Genomic DNA, 22,573 nt, shown 5'->3' with positions numbered 1-22,573 from the left:
TTAACATTACGACACAAGAAAAATAGATCAAAATGGTCAAAAGAGCATTGAGACTGAACAAATTGACTAAGGGATGCAATACACGGAGTGATGAATCCAGATTTGAAGTGTGTGTTGGAGTCGAATTGGAGACAGTAGGAGTCGAGCTATTCGCACGAAAAATAAAGATTTTCAGCCTTACTGTCTTAACAGAAAAGTCAAATTTCCTACGTTTATCGTGGTCTGGGGCAGCATGTCGGCGAAAGCTGTGGAAAAGTTGCATTTTATCGATAAAATTTTAAATAAGGACAAATAATATTTAAAGGTTTTAAATAATCTCTTACCGAATTTGGAACAAAGTCATTTAAACAAGTTAAAATCAGCGAAACATTTTGCCTTCCAATGGGATGGCGTAGGTTGCCATAAGCCAAAAGAGTTTAAACTGGATTGGAGACCATGATAGTCTACTTCTGGAATACGTTTCTAAGAGTCCCGACTTGTCCCTGAGAGAAACTTTCACGCCTCTTTGTGGCGCGAAATAAAAAAACATTGGGAAAACATCCTCCTAGGTCCGTCAAAGAATTGAAGCAAAACTTGCAAAAATATGAGATTCATTTACAACAGAGTGTTGCCAGAACATCGTAAAAACTATGCCTCGAAGAATTTTGAATCCAATTAAAAATGAAAGGGATGTTACTCAGATGTAAACTTTCACATTTGTTTTGTTAAAATTAGATAAGGTATACGTTTTTTTTAATATGTTGTTATTCTGTTCAATTAATCGTTTTTATTAATTTAAAACATATTTTGTATACTTCTGGAAATCCACAAATTATTATCGGTGAATTAAAAATTTTAAAAGTTAGGTATGCTTGACTATTGTTTTTGTTCTATAACATTGGATTTTCTTTTCAATCTGCATTGGGCCAACTGATATGGGAAGGGGCTCGTAGACTAGGAACAGGTATAGGTGAAATTTGCTAATCATTTTAAGCATGATAAGACCCTAAATAACTTAAATAGTAGAACTTAAAAGAAAACGTATGAACACTGTGCCGTTACTTTTTAGTGCCACATACGTCGACAGTGGCGCGTCAAGGTTTCCACTTATATGAACGGGATAAATAAATTAAAAGGTACCCTCCCTCACTCCCAGAATTCAATTTTTTTTATTTTGTTAAGTTATATGTGATTAAATATTAAGACTCAGCATAATTTTAACCTACCACCCCTTCCCCCTTCCCTCGCCATCAATAGCTTTATTCTTCGTTTTTATTTTTTTTAGAAAGGATGCAATCAATTTCAAAAATTTCAAAAAATTAATATGCATAGTTGAGGCTCTTACAAAACATGTATTTTTTTTTATAGAACCGTAGGTTGATTGTACATAACCTCAAAAAAAATTTATAATTATTTTTTTGGAAAAAAGCGTATACCTTTTTTTTTAGATGGCTGGAGGTCTAACTTTTTTTCTGTTTTGTGTATTTTATCGAAGACTATATTTTTAATTTTTTATATATATATTTCCGTAAGGTTTAGGCTATTGATTATATTCAAAATAAGATAGCTAAAAGGAACTACAACGTTAACGGGGTTTTATTATTTCATATGGTCAATGGACATCTATATATGAAAAAACCGCGGGGTGCTACCATTTAAAGGGGTGCGTTTTTGAGAAATGGGTGAATTAGTCCCTGGGCACAGGTTACATTAGGGTGAGTTCTATGCACTTTTGGTATAAACATACCTACATAAAAACTGTTCCTGGTTAAATTTCCTATCTAAATATCGCTTTTTAAAGTCAATGATACTTTTTTTACAAAAATATATTCAAAAGAAAAAGCACAAAGAAACCCAAAAGAAAGAAATTTTGTTTTTTGTCCCATAACTTTTGTCTACGAGGATATAGGTATAGACATTGCTTTACAGAAAAAAATCTACATATTTCTTCTTTAAAATATTGTGTAGTAGAGGTAATTAGGATTTACAGTTTTCGAAATATGATTTTTCAAAGTTCGCCACTCACAGCAATTTTGGGCAATTTTCCTTGTAATTTCGCAAATATTGTTCTGTAACTTTTTTGCACGTAACTTTAGGTATATGAAATGGTACACGTAATAGAAATAGAAATCAATTAGCTTTAAAATGGTCTACTGTCTAACGTTGTACGACTTTTTTTTAAAGAGATTATGGTTTTTCAAAGTTTTATACTTTTAACGATTTTTTATAATATAATATAAAAATAAAATTATATTATTATATGATATATTGTATATTATATAATATTATATGATATATAGTATATATAATATAATATTATATTATATAATATATAATACCTAATATAAAAAAAAAATATTATTTTTTACATTTTTTACGATTATTTTTGAAATTTCTCATTATAACTTTTTTCTTCTACATTTAGGTATATATTATATTATATAATAAAAAAAGCTTATTTTGTTTACTTTAAAATTTTGTATTACAAAAAATTCGAGGATTATTTTTGAATAAGACATTATTTTTCAAAATGTAATAAGTACTTGCAACGATTTTTGATTTTAGGATTATTTTTTAAATTTCTCATTATAACTTTCTTTTCTTGTACATGAATATACTATATATTGCTGAATAAAGAGGGCTTACTTTCTGTTTTTTAAAATATCATCTATATTTAAATAATGGAAACCGAGTGATTCTTTGATATTTTTTTACCTGTATTATTTAAAATTATTTCTTTTACAAAAATTACATAAACATTAGTCTTAGAAAACATCACTTTAGTTAAAATTATTTAAACGTTGACATTTAAAAAATTTCAAAATCAAAGTCCATCTCTTCGTTAGCATTAGCTTCAATATCTTCCTCTGACACCTCAGTTATCTTAGAGTCCCACAATTAGTACCCATGCACATGCACCCTTTGCAGAATATTGAAAAACTAATTCCTATCTTCCTACAACCGCAGTTTTTTGTACATCCTTTGGTACATTTACATCCTATCGAAAGTATTACTTATAAAAAATAAGATTCAATCATAACACACAATCACATAAAAAAGTTATAATGAGAAATTTAAAAAATAATCCTAAAATCAAAAATCATTGCAAGTACTTATTACATTTTGAAAAAGCATATCTTACTCAAAAATAATCCTAGAATTTTTTATAATACACCATTTTAAAGTAAACAGAATAAGCTTTATTTTTTATTATATAATATATACCTACATGTAGAAGAAAAAAAGTTATAATGGGAAATTTAAAAAATAATCGTAAAAAATATAAAAACTTGTTAAAAGTATAAAATCTTGAAAAAGATAACCTCTTTAAAAGAAGTCGTACAACATTATACAGTAGAACATTTTAAAGGTAATTGATTTCTATTCCTCTTACATATACCATTGCATATGCCTAAAGTTGCGTAGAAAAAAGTTACAGAAAAATATTTGCGAAATAACAAGGAAAATTGCCCAAAATTGCTGTGAGTGGCGAAATTTGAAAAATCATATTGCGAAAACTGTAAATCCTAACGACCTCTACTAAGCATCATTTTAAAGAGAAAATATGTAAGTTTTTTTTCTGTGAAGCAATGTCTATACCTATATCCCCGTGGACAAAAGTTATGGGACAAAAAACAAAATTTCTTTCTTTTGGGTTTCTTTGGGCTTTTTCTTTTGAATATATTTTTGTAAAAAAAAGTATCTTTGACTTTAAAAAGTTATATTTAGATAGGAAATTTAACCAGGTACAATTTTTATGTAGACGTGTTTGTACCAAAAGTGCATAGAACTCACCCTAATGTAACCTGTGCCCAGGGACTAATTCACCCATTTCTCAAAAACGCACCCCTTTAAACGGTAGCACTCCGCGGTTTTTTCATATATAGAGATTCATTGACCATATGAAGTAATAAAACCGCGTTAACGTTGTACTTCCTTTCTATAGTACATAATCAATAACCTAGTTTGCCACCTTCAAAAATCAAAAAAAAACTGTGTTTTATGGGGTTTTTGGAGGTTTAAACGTGTTTCTTCCATTTTAAATGTTCCAAAAGACTCAGTTACTTCAATTTACATATTTATAATCTATAAAAAAAAATTAATTTGATCTATGTTGAAGTTTTAGTATATATACTCCATGTATAGGTTTTTAAAAAAAGATTTATTTCAAATAATCAACAACGTATGTACGTCTTTATTGTCAGAGAACAGATTCTAAACTGAATTTAAAATGAAACAATTACAACTAAAACGGTAACAAACTATGAAATACAATAATGCTGAAAATGCTGAAACAGTATACGCTTCCTGGCCAACGTTCTCTAACTTTGTACATACACTGTACTGTATTTTATGAAAGACTATGTTTTTAATTTTTTTCTATATATTTCCGTAAGGTTTGCCACCTTCAAAAATCCAAAAAAAAACTGTGTTTTATGGGGTTTTTGGAGGTTTAAACGTGTTTCTTCCATTTTTAAATGTTCCAAAAGACTCAGTTACTTCAATTTACATATAATCTATAAAAAAAATTTATTTGATCTATTTTGAAGTCTGTAACCTAGAGAAAATCCCCAAAAAACCCAAAAAAAAACAGTTTTTTGGATTTTTGAAGATGGTGAACCTTACGGAAAAATCTGAAAAAAATTAAAAACATAGTGCTTGATAAAATATACAAAACATAAAAAATATTACGCCTCAAAAAATTTTCTTGAGGTTATGTACATTCAACCTACGGAAAAAATAGGCATGTTTTGTAAAGGCCTCAGTTATGCGTGTGAATTTTTTGAAATTGAAATTGATTGCATCCCACCTAAAAAAAAATAAAAACGAAAAATGAAGTTTTTTATAGTGGGAGAAGGGGGAGGGGGTGGAGGATTAAAATTACGCTGAGTCTTATTATTTGGTCACATAACTTGAAAAAAATTGAAAAATTGAAAAATATAAAAATGAAAAAAAATTTAATTCTGGGAGTGAGGAAGGGTACTTTTTCATTTATTTATCCCGTCCTTAAGAGGAAAGTTTAATGCGCCTCCATCGACGCATGTGCCACTAAAAATGACGGCACAGTGTTCATACGTTTTCTTTTAGGTTCTACTATTTAAAGTATAGGCTCTTATTGTGCTTAAAATAATTAGCAAATTTCACCTATACCTATAGCGGCTCTTAGTCTAATAGTCAGGCTGGCCGATTTTGTCGGGTGGTCTTGCTATTATATTCCAACATGCTGACAAATTTGTCGTGTCAGTACGTGTGTAGCGTTGTTGGCATGATTTCTGACTCCAACATCTCTCTCTCCTGTCGTTTCCCCATTACTGAGGATCGTGATTTCTTCCAATATTCCTAACAATGTTTCTCCATTGGTCTCTATCTTCAGCTGCTCTAAGAGCTTCGCAGAATGAGTTTTCAGCTGAATGCTTTATTTGGTCAGACCATCTAGTTGGTGATAGTCCTCTTGATCTTCTCCCCGAAACGTTTCCAGAAACAATCAATCTCTCCAAACTGTCGTCACCTCTGCGAACCACGTGACCAAAGAATTGCAGAATTCGTTGCAGACATATTGTGGACAGCCTTTTTTTAATATTGAGTTGGTTTAGAATGGAAACGTTTGTCCTATGAGCTGTCCAAGGTATGCGCAGCATTCTTCTCCAGCGTCACATCTCAAAGGCATAAATTTTTTGGCGCTCGCATGCGCGAAGAGTCCAAGTCTCTGCTCCGTATAGAAATATTGAGAATACAAGGGCATTCACCAGTCTCATATTGATATTTTGAGAGAGAGATCTGTCTTTCCAAAGTTTAGTTAGGCGACTCATCGCATTTTTTGCCATACCAATACGTCTCCGAACTTCTGCTTCACAGTTACCATCGTTAGTTATACCAGACCCGAGATAGACAAAGGTGTTTACTATCTGGTATTTCTGTAATATGTTAGTCAGTTGAATAGTGTCAAATCTGTCGACCACCATTATTTTTGTCTTAGCTTTATTGATATTCAGACCAACTTTATTGCTTTCGTACTCAACTTTTCGCAGAAGATCAAACATTTCTTGCTCATTTGCTGCTATAAGTGTAGTGTCATCAGCAAATTTTAAATTGGAGATTTTTCTACCAGCTACTGTTACTCCACCGGCCCATCCTTCTAAAACCATCCTCATGACATGTTCACCATAAATGTTAAATAAGTCAGGTGACAACACGCATCCTTGTGTAACACCTCTCTCGGTCTGAAATTGGTTTGAGAACTTCTGATCTAGTCGTACTGTCGCTATATTAGACTGTTACAGATTTTTAATAAGTGTCACCAGGTGCATTGGTGCGCCCATTTCTATTAAAATTGACCACAGATTTATCCAGCTTACACAATCAAATGCCTTTTGGTAGTCAACGAAGCATATAATCATAGGTACTTGAAATTCTCTAGACTTTTCAATGAGTTGTCTCAGGTTCAGGATTTGTTCCCTTGTACCTTTACCCTTTACAAACCCAGCTTGTTTCTGAGGTATTTGATAATGTAGATAGGTTTTTAATCTGTTTTTGATGATATGCAACAAGATTTTACTAGCATGTGTTATTAGTGACAGTGTGCGGTAGTTTTCACATCTGGTAGTAGTTCCTTTTTTGTGTAGTGGGATATAAATTGAGTTACACCAATCAGATGGCCATTTACCTGAATTCCAAACAGCGACACAGATAGAATGGATGATATGTAATCCTTTGTCACCTAGTAACTGTAGTATTTCACATGGTATTGAATCAATGCCTGGGGATTTATTTCTCTTTAGTGATTTAATTGCATCTTTGACTTCAGCGAGTAAGACAGTAGGTTCTCTAGGGTAGTCAGAAGGCCACTGATTTTCTGCTGATACCTCGTTATTTTTATATAGCTCGCCACAGTAGTTTCGCCATGTTTCCAATATTTCATCAGTATCGGTCTTTAAATTACCTTCCTTATCTATTACAGACCACGTTTGAGGTTTAAATTCTCTGGTAAGGAGTTTATACAAGGATGAATAACTGTTAATAATCAATATATACGGATGGCTTTTGTGAAGCGGTGGACACCAATTACGTGTTAACTGTCCTAAGGTCTATAATATAGTACATAATTTACCTACTACCTGGTGCTGTATATTTTAACATGGTGCATTTTCTTACTCCAATTATGACATTTGAAATTTTAAAATACGGCTTATATACATTAGATTTAACAAAAAAGTGTAAATAAAATGATAATTTTACCTATACCATTTACAATATTCGTAATAAGTTGTTTATTTCGTTCTTTCCGTATTCGTTAATTATCTATTTATACACAAATGACGTGTTATCTATGAGAATTTACTACTTGGTTACACGTTTTACTTTTTGTACTTATACACGTACCCAGACAATACCGATTATGTCTACTACTGGAGTTATTCCGAAGACCCTCCTCGAAATCATAAAAAAGCTGGGTCTCAATGAACATCTTTATGAAGACCATGCAGAAAGCTGTACTACTCGCGACGGCCAGAAGTGTACGAAAATTTTTGGGAGACACACCAGCATACCAAGTCACCTAGGGCTCTATAACATGGAAAGAGTCCCACCAGCGCTTAATCCTCTTGATACCGTAGGTATCTGGGATGAGTAAATTTCCCCATTATAGGGAGTGTGAGCCGTATGGCCAAATCTGGATAATAAGCTAAAAACATAAATGCTTCTGATTTTATTTTAACGACAAACAAGTTAAACCTCTTATTTTGGCCTGACGATGGGACATAAATTAAGAGGAAACAGTAGCGATCAACAGGTAGCTAAAACGCGTTCCAAGATTGCGGCTGTAATTTTGAATATTTTTTCGAGATATTTGGCACACGTATTCGTAATATAATAAAGAATGGCGGTACAGAGCCCAATTTGAAAAATATATTGATATGTGGAAATTACTCTTTAATTAAATACAATATTAAAAAAACGAGCCTGTACCGCCATTAAGAAGAACAAAAAAAATACACTTTCTTCAAATAAACTTTTCTATCCGATGCCTAGATTTTGTGTCATTTTGGAACTACTAATGAAATAAAAAATGTTAGTAGTTCCAAAATGACACAAAATCTAGGCATCGGATAAAAAAATGCATTTGAAGAAAGTTTATTTTTTTGTTCTTCTTAATGGCGGTACAGGCTGGGTTTTTTAATATTGTATTTAATTACAGAGTCATTTTCACATATTAATATATTTTTCAAATTGGGCTCTGTACCGCCATTCTTTATTATATCGATACACTTTTGGCAAAGTAACGTAAGTGACATTTTTGGCGAAAATCATGTTTTTCCATTAAACTAACACTATTAATGTTTAGAAGGTACTGCCAAAGTGTAGTAAGCTTAGAATTACTTTAAACATAATATATGTATAGGCTTACTACACTTTGGTAGTGCCTTCTGAACAATAATCGCGTTAGTTTAATGGAAAGCCGTGATTTTCAAAAATGTCACTTAAGTTACTTTGCCAAAACTGTATCGATATTACGAATACGTGTGCCAAATATCTCGAAAAAATATTCAAAATTACAGCCGCAATCTTGGAACGCGTTTTCGCTACCTGTTGATCGCTACTGTTTCCTCGTAAGTCCCGAATCCGTAGCCAACATTTTGACATCAATAAAAGGACAAGATTGTGAGTATTGACCCTTGTCTTTACCTAACCATTACAAAGGTATTTCTGAACTCAGATAAGAACCCTGAGATAGGTGTAATAAAATTGTAATTAATAATTAATTAACAAAATTATCCAGATATCTTGATTAAACAATTATATAATTTCTTATATCACCTATTATGAATAGTGTGATAAAAATTTTTTCTGACTAACCAAAACGGGAACAGGCTCAAACTGATATTGATTTTCTTGGCATTTACATGTTACGCAATTAACCGAATATAATGTTCACGATTTTAGTCATTCATTTCCTCGAACGTCAGGTGTAGAAATATACCGGACATCCGAGATTTTCATCATCTTCATTTCATACCGCTGCTGTTAATGTCACATTACCAAAGATAAATGAACCCTAAGTTCGTTAAGTTGCGTGAATGAAGAGGATTATAAACCGGAATATTAAGCGCAGCAGGGAACAAATTGATGAAGGAGTATGTGAAATATTTTCCCACTTTTGCCGACATTAAGAAGCTGTTAGTAATAAGTTTATAGACAAATACGATCATTGCAAACTGTAACGCAACACACGTTGTTTTGAACACAATCTACTATTTTGAAATTAATTTAAACAAAATAAGTTATCAATCGAAGTAGCACAGAAAACGACAATAAATATCGTTCCCAGAGCACCAGATTGACAACAGGTGGAATACTTTCTTTGGTTACAACCTCCCGAGATTTTCAAAAATTATAAATCATACAGGATGCCGAGTAAATTAAGATGAGAGAATTTTAAATAATTCACAACCCATTTGCTCAGCGTGGTAAAAGTTCCAACAAGAAAGATTCCTTCTTCTTCTTCCAATGCAAATCCACTAATGGATGTTGGCGATCACATTTTCCATTAACTCTCTGTTTCTTGCAATGTGTATCAGAGATTGTATGTCGTTAATCCCTGTCCATTGCCTTATGTTTCGGAGCCAGGACATTTTCTTGCGTCCTATTCCTCTCTTGCCTTCAATTTTACCCTGGATTATAAGTTGAAGGAACTGGTATTTTTCGTTTCGCATGATGTGACCCAAATACGCCGTTTTTCTTTCCTTGATGTTTTCGAAAAGCTGACGTTCTTGGTTGATTCTTTTAAGGACATCCACATTTGTGACTTTCGCCGTCCATGGTATCTTTAGGATACGGTGATAAAGCCACATTTCGAAGGCTTCTAATCTGTTTATATCCCTCGTTTTGAGTGTCCAGCCCTCTATACCATATAGCAGCACCGACCACCACACGTAGCATTTAGTAAACCTTAGTCTCAGTGTAAGGTCGAACTCTGAGCAGGTCCTTAGTAGATTCCTTAGTACTCAACAAAAGAGTAAATGAATTAAAATATATAAACATTTTCAATTTCGTTGCAACACGAAGGCCCAAAGTATGATACCTGGGGAAATCGGAGAGAAGAGAATATGGGACTACTGATGAGGAGGAAAAAACCTCTGAAACCGGTATAGACTCTTCCTGCACTCTCCGATTTAACCAGAGTATTATGCAGCTGCTGCATTTTCGTGTTGCAAAGAAATTGAAAATGTTTGTACATTTTAATTCATTTACTCTTTTGTTGAGTACTAAGAAATCTTTCTTGTTGGATCTTTTACCACGCTGAGCAGATAGGTTGTGAATTATTTAAAATTCTCTCATCTTAATCCTGTATGATTTATAATTTTTGAAAATCTCGGGAGGTTGTAACCAAAGAAAGTATTCCACCTGTTGTCAATCTGGTGGTATGAGAACGATATTTGAATCGTTTATTTCAGAAAGGGGTCAAGTCACAAATATCTACTTTTGAGGAAATCAAGTTTACACACTGTTTACATTCAACAAACAATCACTTTATATAAAATAAAAATTCTACCTGATAGCCTGGAGTATTTGTCAAAAAGTATTTTTTAAAAATGTATCTCGTAAATTTGTTTAAGAAAAAAAAATAAATTTTTTGCATTCATTTTGTCAAAATTTGTCACTTGACCCCTTTCTGAAATAAACAATTCATTTATTGTAGTTTTCTGTGCTACTTCGATTTAGAACTTATTTTGTTTTTCGGTAGATGGCTCTAGTTCATCCGCGGCATTTCGTTCTTTGCAATTCGGAAAGGCCCAAAGTGTGATACCTGGAGAAATCGGAGAGAATAGGATATGGGACTACTGATGAGGGGGAAAAGACCTCCAAAACCGGTATAGACTCTTCCTGCACTCTCCGATTTAACCAGAGTATTATGCAGCTGCTGCATTTTCGTGTTGCAAAGAAATTGAAAATGTTTTATACATTTTAAATTAATTCAAATTTAATTTAAATGTTTTTTTATTGACACAAATATACCCACCACTAAGGATCATTACAGAGGAGGGGGACATGTAGAGATACAGAGACAGTAAGATACGTATTATTACATAAAATATATGTCAGTTTTAATAGACGCTTTGGAATCACAGGCGCATTGTCGCTCTTGCTTTTCACCGTTTACTACGAAAGAATTTTCAGAAATGCACTTTCTGAAAAACAAGAAGGAATAATTATTGTAAACGGTGAAGTCATCAATAATTTGCGATATGCGGACGACACAGTACTCCTAGCTAAGAGTACACACAGTATTCTTCTACTCAAGAAAATCTGCAAACATTAGTGTCGTTGGGAGTTATAATGATGCAGGTCTGGATCTGAACATACGGAAAACCAAAATATTTTTAATAAGAAAACAACAGAATATAAAACCTTCTATATATGTAAATAATACCAAACTTGAGCAAGTTGATCAAAATTGTTTACCTTGGATATCAATTAAATTGCAACGTAAAGAGTCACGTCGAAATTAGATCTAAGATAAAGCAGGACAGAGACGCTTTTTGAAGGATGTCAGGAGAGAACAGTTCTTTTGCAAACGTTTAGAGATTATAGTGATGTTTAGGTGGATAATAATAATATTGTATAGAACAAAATATCAGAAAAAAATGAAATTCACAGTGACAGTAATAAGTCAATAAACCTCTTGAAATGTCTTTCTGGTACAAACTGGGGAGCGGACGGTAGAACTCTACTAACATTATATATATAAATCTGATCCGTTCCAAGATTGATTATGGATACCAAGCTTCCTCATCTGCTTCAAAAACAACTCTAAAAGTTTTAGATATCGTACAAAACAACTCTCTTAGAATAATATGTGGTGCATTTAGACCAACTCCTATTATAAGTCTGCAGGCCGAACTCGGTGAACTACCTTTAGATTTAAGAAGACAGGAATTAATACTCTCATATGCAGTGAAGCGGTACTCTTTACAATGTCACCAAACGATTTGCTCTTCAAGTACTCAGCATACAAAAACTCACATTCCCTTTCAAGAAAAATGCAAACGAATCATAAATGAACTACACCTTAAAGTTCCCGAAATCTATCCTAGCAAAATACCAACTCCTCTTCCTTGGCTAATATCTTCTCCTCATTTAATAATGGATCTAGTGTCAGAAAATAAGAAAGAAACCAATCGTCATATAATTATTTCCAAATATCAAACCTTAATTTCTTAATTTTCCTCATTCGAACAGTTATTCACTGATGGATCAAAGACTAAATATTGTGTAGCATCTGCCTTTGTAACACAGAATGAAATAAAGAAATATAAACTAGCGGGGACAAACACTATTTTAACAGGAGAACTCTTTGCGATATATAAAGCCCTGAAAAAGTTCTCAAATTAACTTTCTCATAATTACGGACTCTTTAAATTCTTTAGAAATCATCTCTAAAATCTATTCTCCCCACCCTGTAGCCAAACTCATAAGACAAGAATTGCACAATCTAAATCACAAAAATGTTGCTTTCCTGTGGGTTCCATCTCATATTGGAATCGCTGGAAATGAACTGGCAGATAAACATGCTCAATAAGCCTTAGAGGACGCAACTAAAGAGATCTATCCAACAACTCCAGCGTCAGATCTCAAATCATATTTCCACAGCAAAATAGAATAGTTAATATATGGAATAGCAGATGGCATGAAAACCAGAAGCAGTTATTTGAGATAAAACCAACATTTAAACGATGGTCTGATAATTCCACAAATACATTTTCCCAAGTGATCATCGGATGACACGAGATCCTCAACAGGAGTGTTATGCTTGTGAGACCCCTCTGACAATAAAACACCTTCTAGTGGAGTGCCCGTTACACAGTGCGGAAAGAGTTCAATTCGGAATCCCGGATGATTTGAAAATACTATTCTCAAAGTGCGGTTCCAAAGTGATCCTTTAATACTTAAAAGCAATACACTGTTTATATAAAATTTAATTGTAGTATTCTATAGTTATTATTATTGTTAATAAAACTATCATTTTCGCTAATAGCCGTACAGGCTGATGCGGGTTTGTAAATAAAACAAAAGTAATAAGTCAATGACTGTTACAGTAAAATCATTAGTCTCCTCGTAATTAAGTTAAGTACATTTTACACGTAATAGTACATTATTGTTTGACTAATTAACCTTACCTTTTTTCTTGTGCAAGACAGATTGAGCGAGGATATCGGACGCCCTAGGTGGTAATGGGGGAACGTCAAACTGAGGTTGTTTTGCCACAAAGGTTTCATTAGCTTTCAATGTTGGATCTCCAGTCACGCTGATTATGTTATACCGAACATTCTGATGAGTTATAGTATATAGAGGTCTCTGAAACAGATAAACAAAAAAATGAAAGTCTATTAATCGTAAGTATTTTTTTTTATAATTGTATTTGTTTTTTATTCTTTCTATATTATCCCTCTGTTGGTCTTTATGTTACTTTTCTATATTTTACTTTTCATTTATTCCAGGCAGCATTTGTTTGTAAATGGACCATTTTCATAGAAGTCTACGTTTTGCTGGATCAGGATGTACCTTGTGTCAATAATCACGAAATGCGCCAGTCGCAAAGTGCTTAATTTTTTGTTTAACAAATACTGTTGTTCTGAAGCTATTTCCTTGTGGCATTTTTATGACTAACTATTTAGATTGGAAATAAGCCACAATTAAATTAAAAAAATAAATGTATTAACGTTTCGACGCCCAAATCGGGGGCCGTTGTCAAAATACAAAATACTAATAAATTAAACAAAAATGCTGTTGCTAGGTAAAAAAAATCTTCTAATAATTTATTTAATATGACTCATTTATATTGGAAATTCAGACGTATATTATACATTTTAAAGTAGAAGACTTTAAAATGATATCGCCAATATGTATGAGTTGCGTTCCTGAGGCGACTTTACTAAAAGATAGTTCATTCGATTACATGAAATCAATCCCAACCAAGAATATCCGTCACAAAAAAATCATAGCATGTGATCTGTTTTTAAAAAGACAACCAAATGCAACGATGACAATGCAATGTAAGTATTTGATCTTACATTTAATTTACTTAAAAAAAAACTAATACCAAATTCTGACTTTAATATGTTTAAATTATAAATAATATTAATAATACATAGATATACAATAAATAATACTAAAACATAAAATACGTACTAAATCGATATGTTATTGACTTACTAATCGTGGTATTTTCTTTCTATTGACTTCCTTTTTCAGTATGGGTAACCACATCCTACTGCATTCCACCGAGGAATTTGCGACACAATTGGTTTCATTTAGCATAATTAGAGCCGCTTCTTTGATTTTCTCTTTTTACTATCTGATTCTTTCAGGACTATACTTGAATCTCTCCACTGAACTCTATGTTAATTATCCCATGCATATTGCCATATTTGAGATCTATCAAATTCCCTATGTTTAATATAAAACTGATGTTCACTTATTCTAAGGTTTAATGGTCTTGATGTATCACCTAAATAAAATTGTTCGCATTCACAAGGTATTTTATAAATGCAATTCTTTGTTCTTTCTTGTTCATTGTTAGGTTTAGTTTTAGATAAAATATATTAAAAATATCAATGCCATACATAAAAGGACTATCCGAGAAACTTAAAACAATAGGAAATAAATTCAACATTTCAACAACATTCAAAACAACAAACACATTGAGATCTATTCTATCTAAAACTAAACCTAACAATGAACAAGAAAGAACAAAGATATGCATTTATAAAATACCTTGTTAATGCGAACAATTTTATTTAGGTGAAACATCAAGACCATTAAACGTTAGAATAAGTGAACATGAGTCTTATATTAAAAATAGAGAATTTGATAGATCTCAAATATGCCAACACGCATGGGATAATGAACATAGAGTTCAGTGGAGAGATTCAAGTATAGTCCTGAAATAATTAGATAGTAAAAAGAGAAAAATCAAAGAAGCGGCTCTAATTATGCTAAATGAATTGTGAATATTGTGTCGCAAATTCCTCGGTGGAATTCAGTAGGATGTGGTTACCCATGCTGAAAGAGGAAGTCAATAGAAAGAAAATATTACGATTAGTAGGTCAATAACATATCGAGTTAGTACATATTTTATATTTTAGTATTACTTATTGTATATCTATGTATTATTAATATTATTTATAATTTAAACATATTAATGTCAGAATTTGGTATTAGTTTTTTTTTTTTGAAAGTAAATTAAATGTAACACCAAATACTTACGATGTCGCGATAGTATCACGAAGTTTTTTCCTGGTTTTCCCTCGTGATTTACTATGGAATCTCTAACGCTAGAATTTTACTGTCATCGCTGCATTTGGTTGTCTTTTTAAAGACAGATCACATGCTATCATTCTTTTTTGTGACGGATATTCTTGAGTTGGGATTGATTTCATGTAATCGAATGAACTATCTTTTAGTAAAGTCGTCCCAGGAACGCAACTCATAAATATTGGCGATATCATTTTAAAGTCTTTTACTTTAAAATGTATAATATACGTCTAAATTGCCAATATAAATGAGTCAGATTAAATAAATTGTTAGAAGATTTTTTTTACCTATGAACAACATTTTTGTTTAATTTAGTAGTATTCTGTATTTTGACAACGACACCCGATTTGGGCGTCGAAACGTTAATAAAATTATTTTTTCAATTTAATTGTGGCTTATTTTCCATCTAAATAGTTAATAACAAATACTGAAAAAAAAATCGAAATTTTCTGAAGTTTATAAAAAATTTTATAACTCGAGAAATAACTCCTAAAAAAAATTATAGAAGGCAAACATTTCGATTTTTCAATTTAACATAATATTTGACTAGCTATAAATTGAAAATTTAATGTTTATTGATTAAAAATAGCAATAATTGGAACAAAACTTCAAAAATTGAGTTTATCTGCTCTATGCCATATTATAATATATAAGTTTTTAAAGCGTTAAAGCGGAGAGAAGATGATATGGGTTTACTGATGAGGGGAAAAAGATCTCCGAAACCGGTATAGACTCTTCCTGCACTCTCCGCTTTAACCAGAGTATTATGCAGCTGCTGCATTTTCGTTTTGCAAAGAAATTGAGAATGTTTATACATTTTTAATTCATTTACTCTTTTGAGTATTAAGGAATCTTTCTTGTTGGAGCTTTACCATGCTGAGTAGATGAGCTGTGAATTATTTAAAATTCTCTCATCTTAATTTTCTCGGCACCTGTATGACTTATAAATTGTAAAAGTCTCAGGAGGTGTAACCAAAGAAAGTATTCCACCTGTTGTCAATCTGGTGGTACGGAGGCGATATTTATTGTCGTTTTCTGCGCTGCTTCGATTGATAACTTAGTTTGTTTTCCGGTAGATGGACCTAGTTCATCCGTGACATTTCTTTCTTTGCAATTCGGGAAGGCCCTAAGCTATGGTAAATGGTTAAAGCGGAGAGAAGAGGATATGGGTTTACTGATGAGGGGAAAAAGATCTCCGAAACCGGTATAGACTCTTCCTGCACTCTCCGCTTTAACCAGAGTATTATGCAGCTGCTGCATTTTCGTTTTGCAAAGAAATTGAGAATGTTTATATACAGTCGAACCCGCTTATTAGAATCCCTGTTATAGGAATATCCCGGTTTATGGAATATAAATTCGAGTTCCCGAAACGTTTCCATTTACTCCTTAATAAATTTATCCTTTTATTGGAATAGGTTCTAATTAGATAATACCGCTTATTAGCATATTTTGCAGGTCAACGACTAATTTTTTTTACAATTTTACTAAAAATTTAAATTATGTTTGGTTATTATGGTCAGTCGTCAAGGATTATGGATTAGATATTATTAGGGTAATAAATATTTATTACTTTGTTACGAGTACCTATTCGATTTTTAGCCGACAAATGCATGGGTCATAAAGTAATTTTTATTTGTCTACACAAAGGCACTGTTGCCTGCTATAAAATTGTTAGAAGCAGTTTATTTAGAATTCACCCAGAGAGGCTTATGGCTTTGTTAAATTCAATTCATCCATTTCTTGCCGCCAATAAAAGTTCCATTCAACCAATGGATTAAGGATGACCGCACGGATTAACAACAAAAAGCTATAATTACCGATAATTTCTCAAGAAAAAATAAGTAATTTTGTTATATGCATTTTAATAAGAAAATATTTACATATCTACATATTGCATACATTTTATATTAATTATCTACTGCTACTGTATTCATTCACATATATAATATAATTTAATTTGGTATTTAACACATACATAGATAAGTAGTAGTTACACTACTGTATTATTGACGTAAAAAGACCTAAAACCATTTACATATACTGATTATGTAGGTGTACATATATGATATACATATTCGCATAGTATGTAAAACTACACATTGGCATAGTATGTAAATAATATTATTATGTACGTATATTCGGTACACTTATTTCGACTAGCCACCAATGATCGGTTATTAGAATATCCCGGTTATAAGAATATTTTTGCCTGGTACAAAGGCTATTCCAATAAGCGGGTTCGACTGTATTTATAAGTTTTTAGTTTGTGAAAACTGTCATTATAGATAGCAGTGCGTGAAGGATTTAAAGTGTGCGTGAAGTAACAATGTATTTTAAATGGGACTTACTTTTTCGCACTGTTTTTAACTTTCGCGTTGTCATGGTGACAATCCTTAACTTTCGCGTTCTCATGGTGATGACAATATGAGCAATGAATTACAACAAAAGTTTTGACAGTTTTGTGGTTTGAAAGTAGTTAGAATTGTTAAATGTCAAAGTTCTAAAAATTGTAGAATAGAAATGGATTCCAGTGACGAAGAGTTACAGCTTTTTTCATTTGTTTATCGTAGATAAAATGTTGTATGAAACTGTGCGTGAAGTACTTTTTGCGAACTTACGCGATACTTCACGAACTGTTTCATAAATAACTAAATATTTTCATAATTTATAAGTAGTGATTTATTTTAATAACTTGATATAAAAAATTTTGCTCAAAATTTGTTTCTCTATCAATTTATGGGGATATTTTTAATAAAATAATATTCACCCTTGGGAAGGGGAGGCATCCATTCCAGGATAAAGGCGCAAGTTGGCACAATGGCACACTTTTGTTCCTTAAGGGGTCCTCTAACTAATCACCAATTTTCATGAAAATCGGTGGAGGTTCCACGAAATCGGAGATGAAAACTTCTGTTACTGCACTATGTTTAATGAAAGCTTTGTTTAACACGTTCAGAGCCCACACCGTGACACGGCGTTAGCAGGTTCCATTGTAGGGCCCGCGCCGTATATGTGACGGCGTAAATACGTTTATAAATATCAGTCCTATAAAGTGGGCGTTTGTAGAAGGCTTTCTCACTGGTCCAGGGGAATTTTAGTAAGTGCTTATAATTAACAAAAGTGCACTTGGGTCAGAATTTTGTTTACATACTTCGTAGATAAGATGGTAATAAAATTCCAAGTAACATCCCTAATTAAAAAGACATGATTTCTTTAGAATAAAATTTGGATTATGATTGTGATAATGATGTGTACTTCAAAGTTCACGGTTGTACTTCAAAGTTGTACAAAGTTGTACTTCACTTGATGACAGATTATTCTGGAAATAGCCACAGCTTATATATGGACAACTTTTACAATTCTTTACAATTCTGTTGGCCTTTCCAAACAATTTTTGGCTAGAAATACTTTATGCATTGGAACTTTGCGAGCTGCAAGAAAAGAAAATCCCAGAGTGACTAAGGCAAAATTAAATACTGGTGAAATGGTGCAACGTAATTGTGGAACCGTGTGTGTTGGTAAATGGACAGATAAAAGAGAGGTGCTATACATCACAACCGAGCACGAAAACGTTTTTTAGGACGCTACACGGAAAAACAAATTAAACCTAGACCTATTGTCCAATACAATTGGTGTATGTCAGGAATAGATTTACAAGATCAGACGATGTCTTATTATCCATCAAATATAAAGACACTTAGATGGTATAAGAAAGTAGGTAGGTATTCATCTGATTGAGATGATGATTCACAACTCATGGATGCTAAGTATATAACAAATATTTATCTTAATCCAAAATGCCATTCTTCGATTTTCCCTTATCCATTATAGAAGCGTTACTTTAAACAAAAAAAGATGAAGGTCATGACACAAACGTCGCTGAAAATTCTCATTCTCATCTTCCACCTAAGTGTCCAAAAAACCCAAGTGGTAGGAGATTGATGAAGCGATGCTGCTTTTGTTCAAAGAATGGTGTTCGCAAAGAGAGTTTATTTTTTTGTAAATCTTGTTCCGGGAACCCAGGTTTAAGTCTACAACCCTGCTTCAAACAGTATCATGAAAGAAACTGAACTTCTTTCTTGGTGTGCAATGTGTACAACGTGTGTTTCTTTTTGTGCACTGTATTTACGGTATATAGAACATTTATTTTGTTAATTTTTTACTTTAAGTATTTAATATTACTAGGTATGATTTTTTAATTGGTGTCATTTGTTCTATTTATATTTTATTATTGGTGACAAATAAAACCAAAATCAAACAGTTTTTCTATAAAATACCAGTCACGTTACCCATACGTCAGTGGGCCCTGCGTTATAACCATTTACGTAGAGGGCCCACGCCGTCACATATACGGCACTAACTTTATTCCCCCCAAATAAAAAAAATATACGTACATATTGCATAACTCATTAAACCTGAGCAATAAAAACTATTTTTAAGCAATTTAAAGTGTTGGGATTTGGAGACCTATATTGATTTTCTATGGGCGTCGAACGTGTTAAGGATCACCGGACTAGTGGAATAATGCAATTACGGTACTTACACAAAAAAAATGTGATATAACACACCGTGACACCGTGAAAACTACAGGCTCATAAACATTGTTATCACATATTATTATATAAAACCTTTATGTGAGGATTATTAGCAGACTAAATAACAGATTTAATTCCAAACTACATTATGACAACCACGTGCCAGGCAGAATTATGTTGGGATATAATAACATACATTTTCAACAATAAAGAGCCTCGTAGATAAAACAGGAATACAGTAAATTACTGACTCTAATATTTGCGGTGTTTTAGAAGTTTGATTATTTTATGAATACAGTAAATTACTGACTCTAATATTTGCGGTGTTTTAGAAGTTTGATTATTTTATAAGATATTTACACAATGAAATTATCGATCGAGTTAGTATTTAGGCACTTTTGTAAATGAAGACGATAGCTCAGCAGAAATCAAAATAAGAATAGAAAAAGCCAGATCCATATTCACTAAAATGAAGAGAGTGTTCTGTGGAAGAGATTTGAGCCTTAAAATGAAACTTCGCCTGATGAGATGTTACGTACTTTCTGTGCTGTTCTACGGAATGGAGTCATGGACGCTGAAAAAGATTGCTATCAAAAAATTGGAGGCATTTGAACTGTGGATGTATCGCAGAATCTTGAGAATATCATGGACGGAGAGAGTCACAAACGTCGAGGTCTTGAGAAGAATGAATAAAGAAAAGGAAGTCATATTTACGATCAAAAAACGACAACTGCAATACTTGGGACACATTACAAGAGGCGGAAGATATGAACTGCTTCGAATAATTATGCAGGGGAAGATAGCAGAAAAAAGATCCATAGGAAAAAGACGAAACTCCTGGCTAAAGAATCTACGGAAATGGTATAGCTGTAGCAACAACGAATTGTTTCGGTCAGCATTTTCGAAAATACGTATAGCCCTGATGATCGCCAACCTTCGGAACGAAGATGGCACTTGAAGAAGAAGAAGAAGAAGTTTGATATAGTAAACCAACATAATATTGTTAAAACAGACTGTGGAATATACCAACAACATTGTTTTTTGATCTGTCGGGGTATAATACATTTTTGCGATATCATCATAAAAAACACATACTTTACATAAAACTTTGTGAAGTATTAAAAAAATTTCAAAATTTTAAAGTAAATTTTCTTATACACCAAGCAAAAACTACAGTCGGAAAAATGAAAGAATACCCATGAACGATCATATCAAGCACATATTTTGGATTTGCTGCCTTTTTCTATAAATAACAAACGAGAGATATAGATTATTAAGTGTTGTCTACAAAGCAAAAACGTTATCCAAGACACACGCAGTTACATATTATTTATAATTGACAGAGTGAGACAGCGATGCAATTGTTCAACGCAGTTATAGTAATGGTAGGGGAGCAAAGTATGCTAAATGTGCAGTCACTCGAGCGCTTTGGGGACCTATTGGGTTGTGAAGAGTAGGTCCTAAAACCAAAAAAAGTTAAGTAAAGTTTTCCATTTTAGTGGGCGCTTGCCATTTTTTAATTTAATTTTATATTTCCAACAATCGTTTTCTTTTCGATTATAACGCCATCTATCCATAATTCGAAAAAATGTTGCGAATAAAAGTTACTTATTTTTACGTACGGAATCCAAATCTGCAATAAAAAATGAGGGCTCCTATTTAAGATTTTAAAGTAACCCCCCACCCCACGTCCATGGGGGGTAGTGTTTGGTGCCATTCGATATATTTTTTAAAAATATTGGATAAGTGTATTTTACAGTTTTTCGATCTGATGTTCATTTCACGAAATATCGTGGGATTCGTATTTAAAATATTAAATTTACTCCCCACCCCTCTCCGTGGGAAGTCGTGTTTGATATCATTCGATAGATTTTTAAAAAATATTAAGAATATATTTTTTAGTTTTTGGATCTGTCAATCATTTCGCGAATTATTCTCTTTTTTCTTGTGAAACTTTGGGACTCACCCATTTCCTTACGCCCCGCTCAAATCGTCAGATTTTTGAAATATACACTCTTTTGTATGTACTTAACTTACCGCATCTTAATCTGACAATTTCGAGTTTTTTTTAATGATAGATTTTTTTTCGGGCCCCCCTTAACGAACTCCCCTGTGTTAAGAGCCAATATATGGTAGAGGTACATCTGCAGAGTACCAGGTTTTTCCCCATATGCTAATCTGACGCGCTCGAGTAACTGCAAAAATCCCCGCTTGGGCTCCCCTACCATAAGTTATTAGTAGAAAATTTAAACTCACTCTTGACTATTTCTGTATTTCTAATGTCATTCTTAGAAAAACATTCAATCCGCTCCGATCTTCGCTGGTATCACCACCTACCTACAGGATTACTAGTATAACTTTTACCGGAAATTTTCTGGAAAGAAAAAAAATTTGCCTATACTCTGTAAGTTTCGCTGGTATGGCTGCTATCAAATACTATTGACTGTAATACATCCAACTCCCACAGAAATCTTGAAGCACTTTGCCACTAACGCCACTGTCGGCTTGCGGTGAAACTACGTTGTGACAACGTAAAATTTGACGTAAACATTCAAATTTAATTTTATAAATGGTTTTTCATTTTTAATTTTATAAATTTTTGAATAACAAGCTAATTTTGCTAAATTAAATTAAAATAAAATTAGTTCAAACACTTACAAAAACAATAATAAAGCGATTTTATAAATGTAAGGTTAGATTGCTCTGGTTATCACCGTAGACCGCCTAGATGGCGCTATTTTTTGCTT

General features: G+C 32.6%; 1 protein-coding gene across 1 annotated transcript in view; it reads right to left on the bottom strand.

Moving 5' to 3' along the window:
• The window catches only part of LOC114349276 (uncharacterized), a 599,066-nt gene that overhangs the window by 477,669 nt on the left and 98,824 nt on the right, over positions 1-22,573 (bottom strand). The window contains exon 3 of the mRNA XM_028299624.2: positions 13,155-13,332. Within this exon, the coding sequence (XP_028155425.1) occupies positions 13,155-13,332 (178 nt within the window). The remainder of the gene's footprint in view (positions 1-13,154; positions 13,333-22,573) is intronic.

The sequence above is a fragment of the Diabrotica virgifera genome, chromosome 3 (genome assembly GCF_917563875.1).
Source record: "Diabrotica virgifera virgifera chromosome 3, PGI_DIABVI_V3a".
Taxonomy (NCBI): Eukaryota; Metazoa; Arthropoda; class Insecta; order Coleoptera; family Chrysomelidae; genus Diabrotica; species Diabrotica virgifera.
This window is presented reverse-complemented; position numbering and strand designations above follow the sequence as displayed.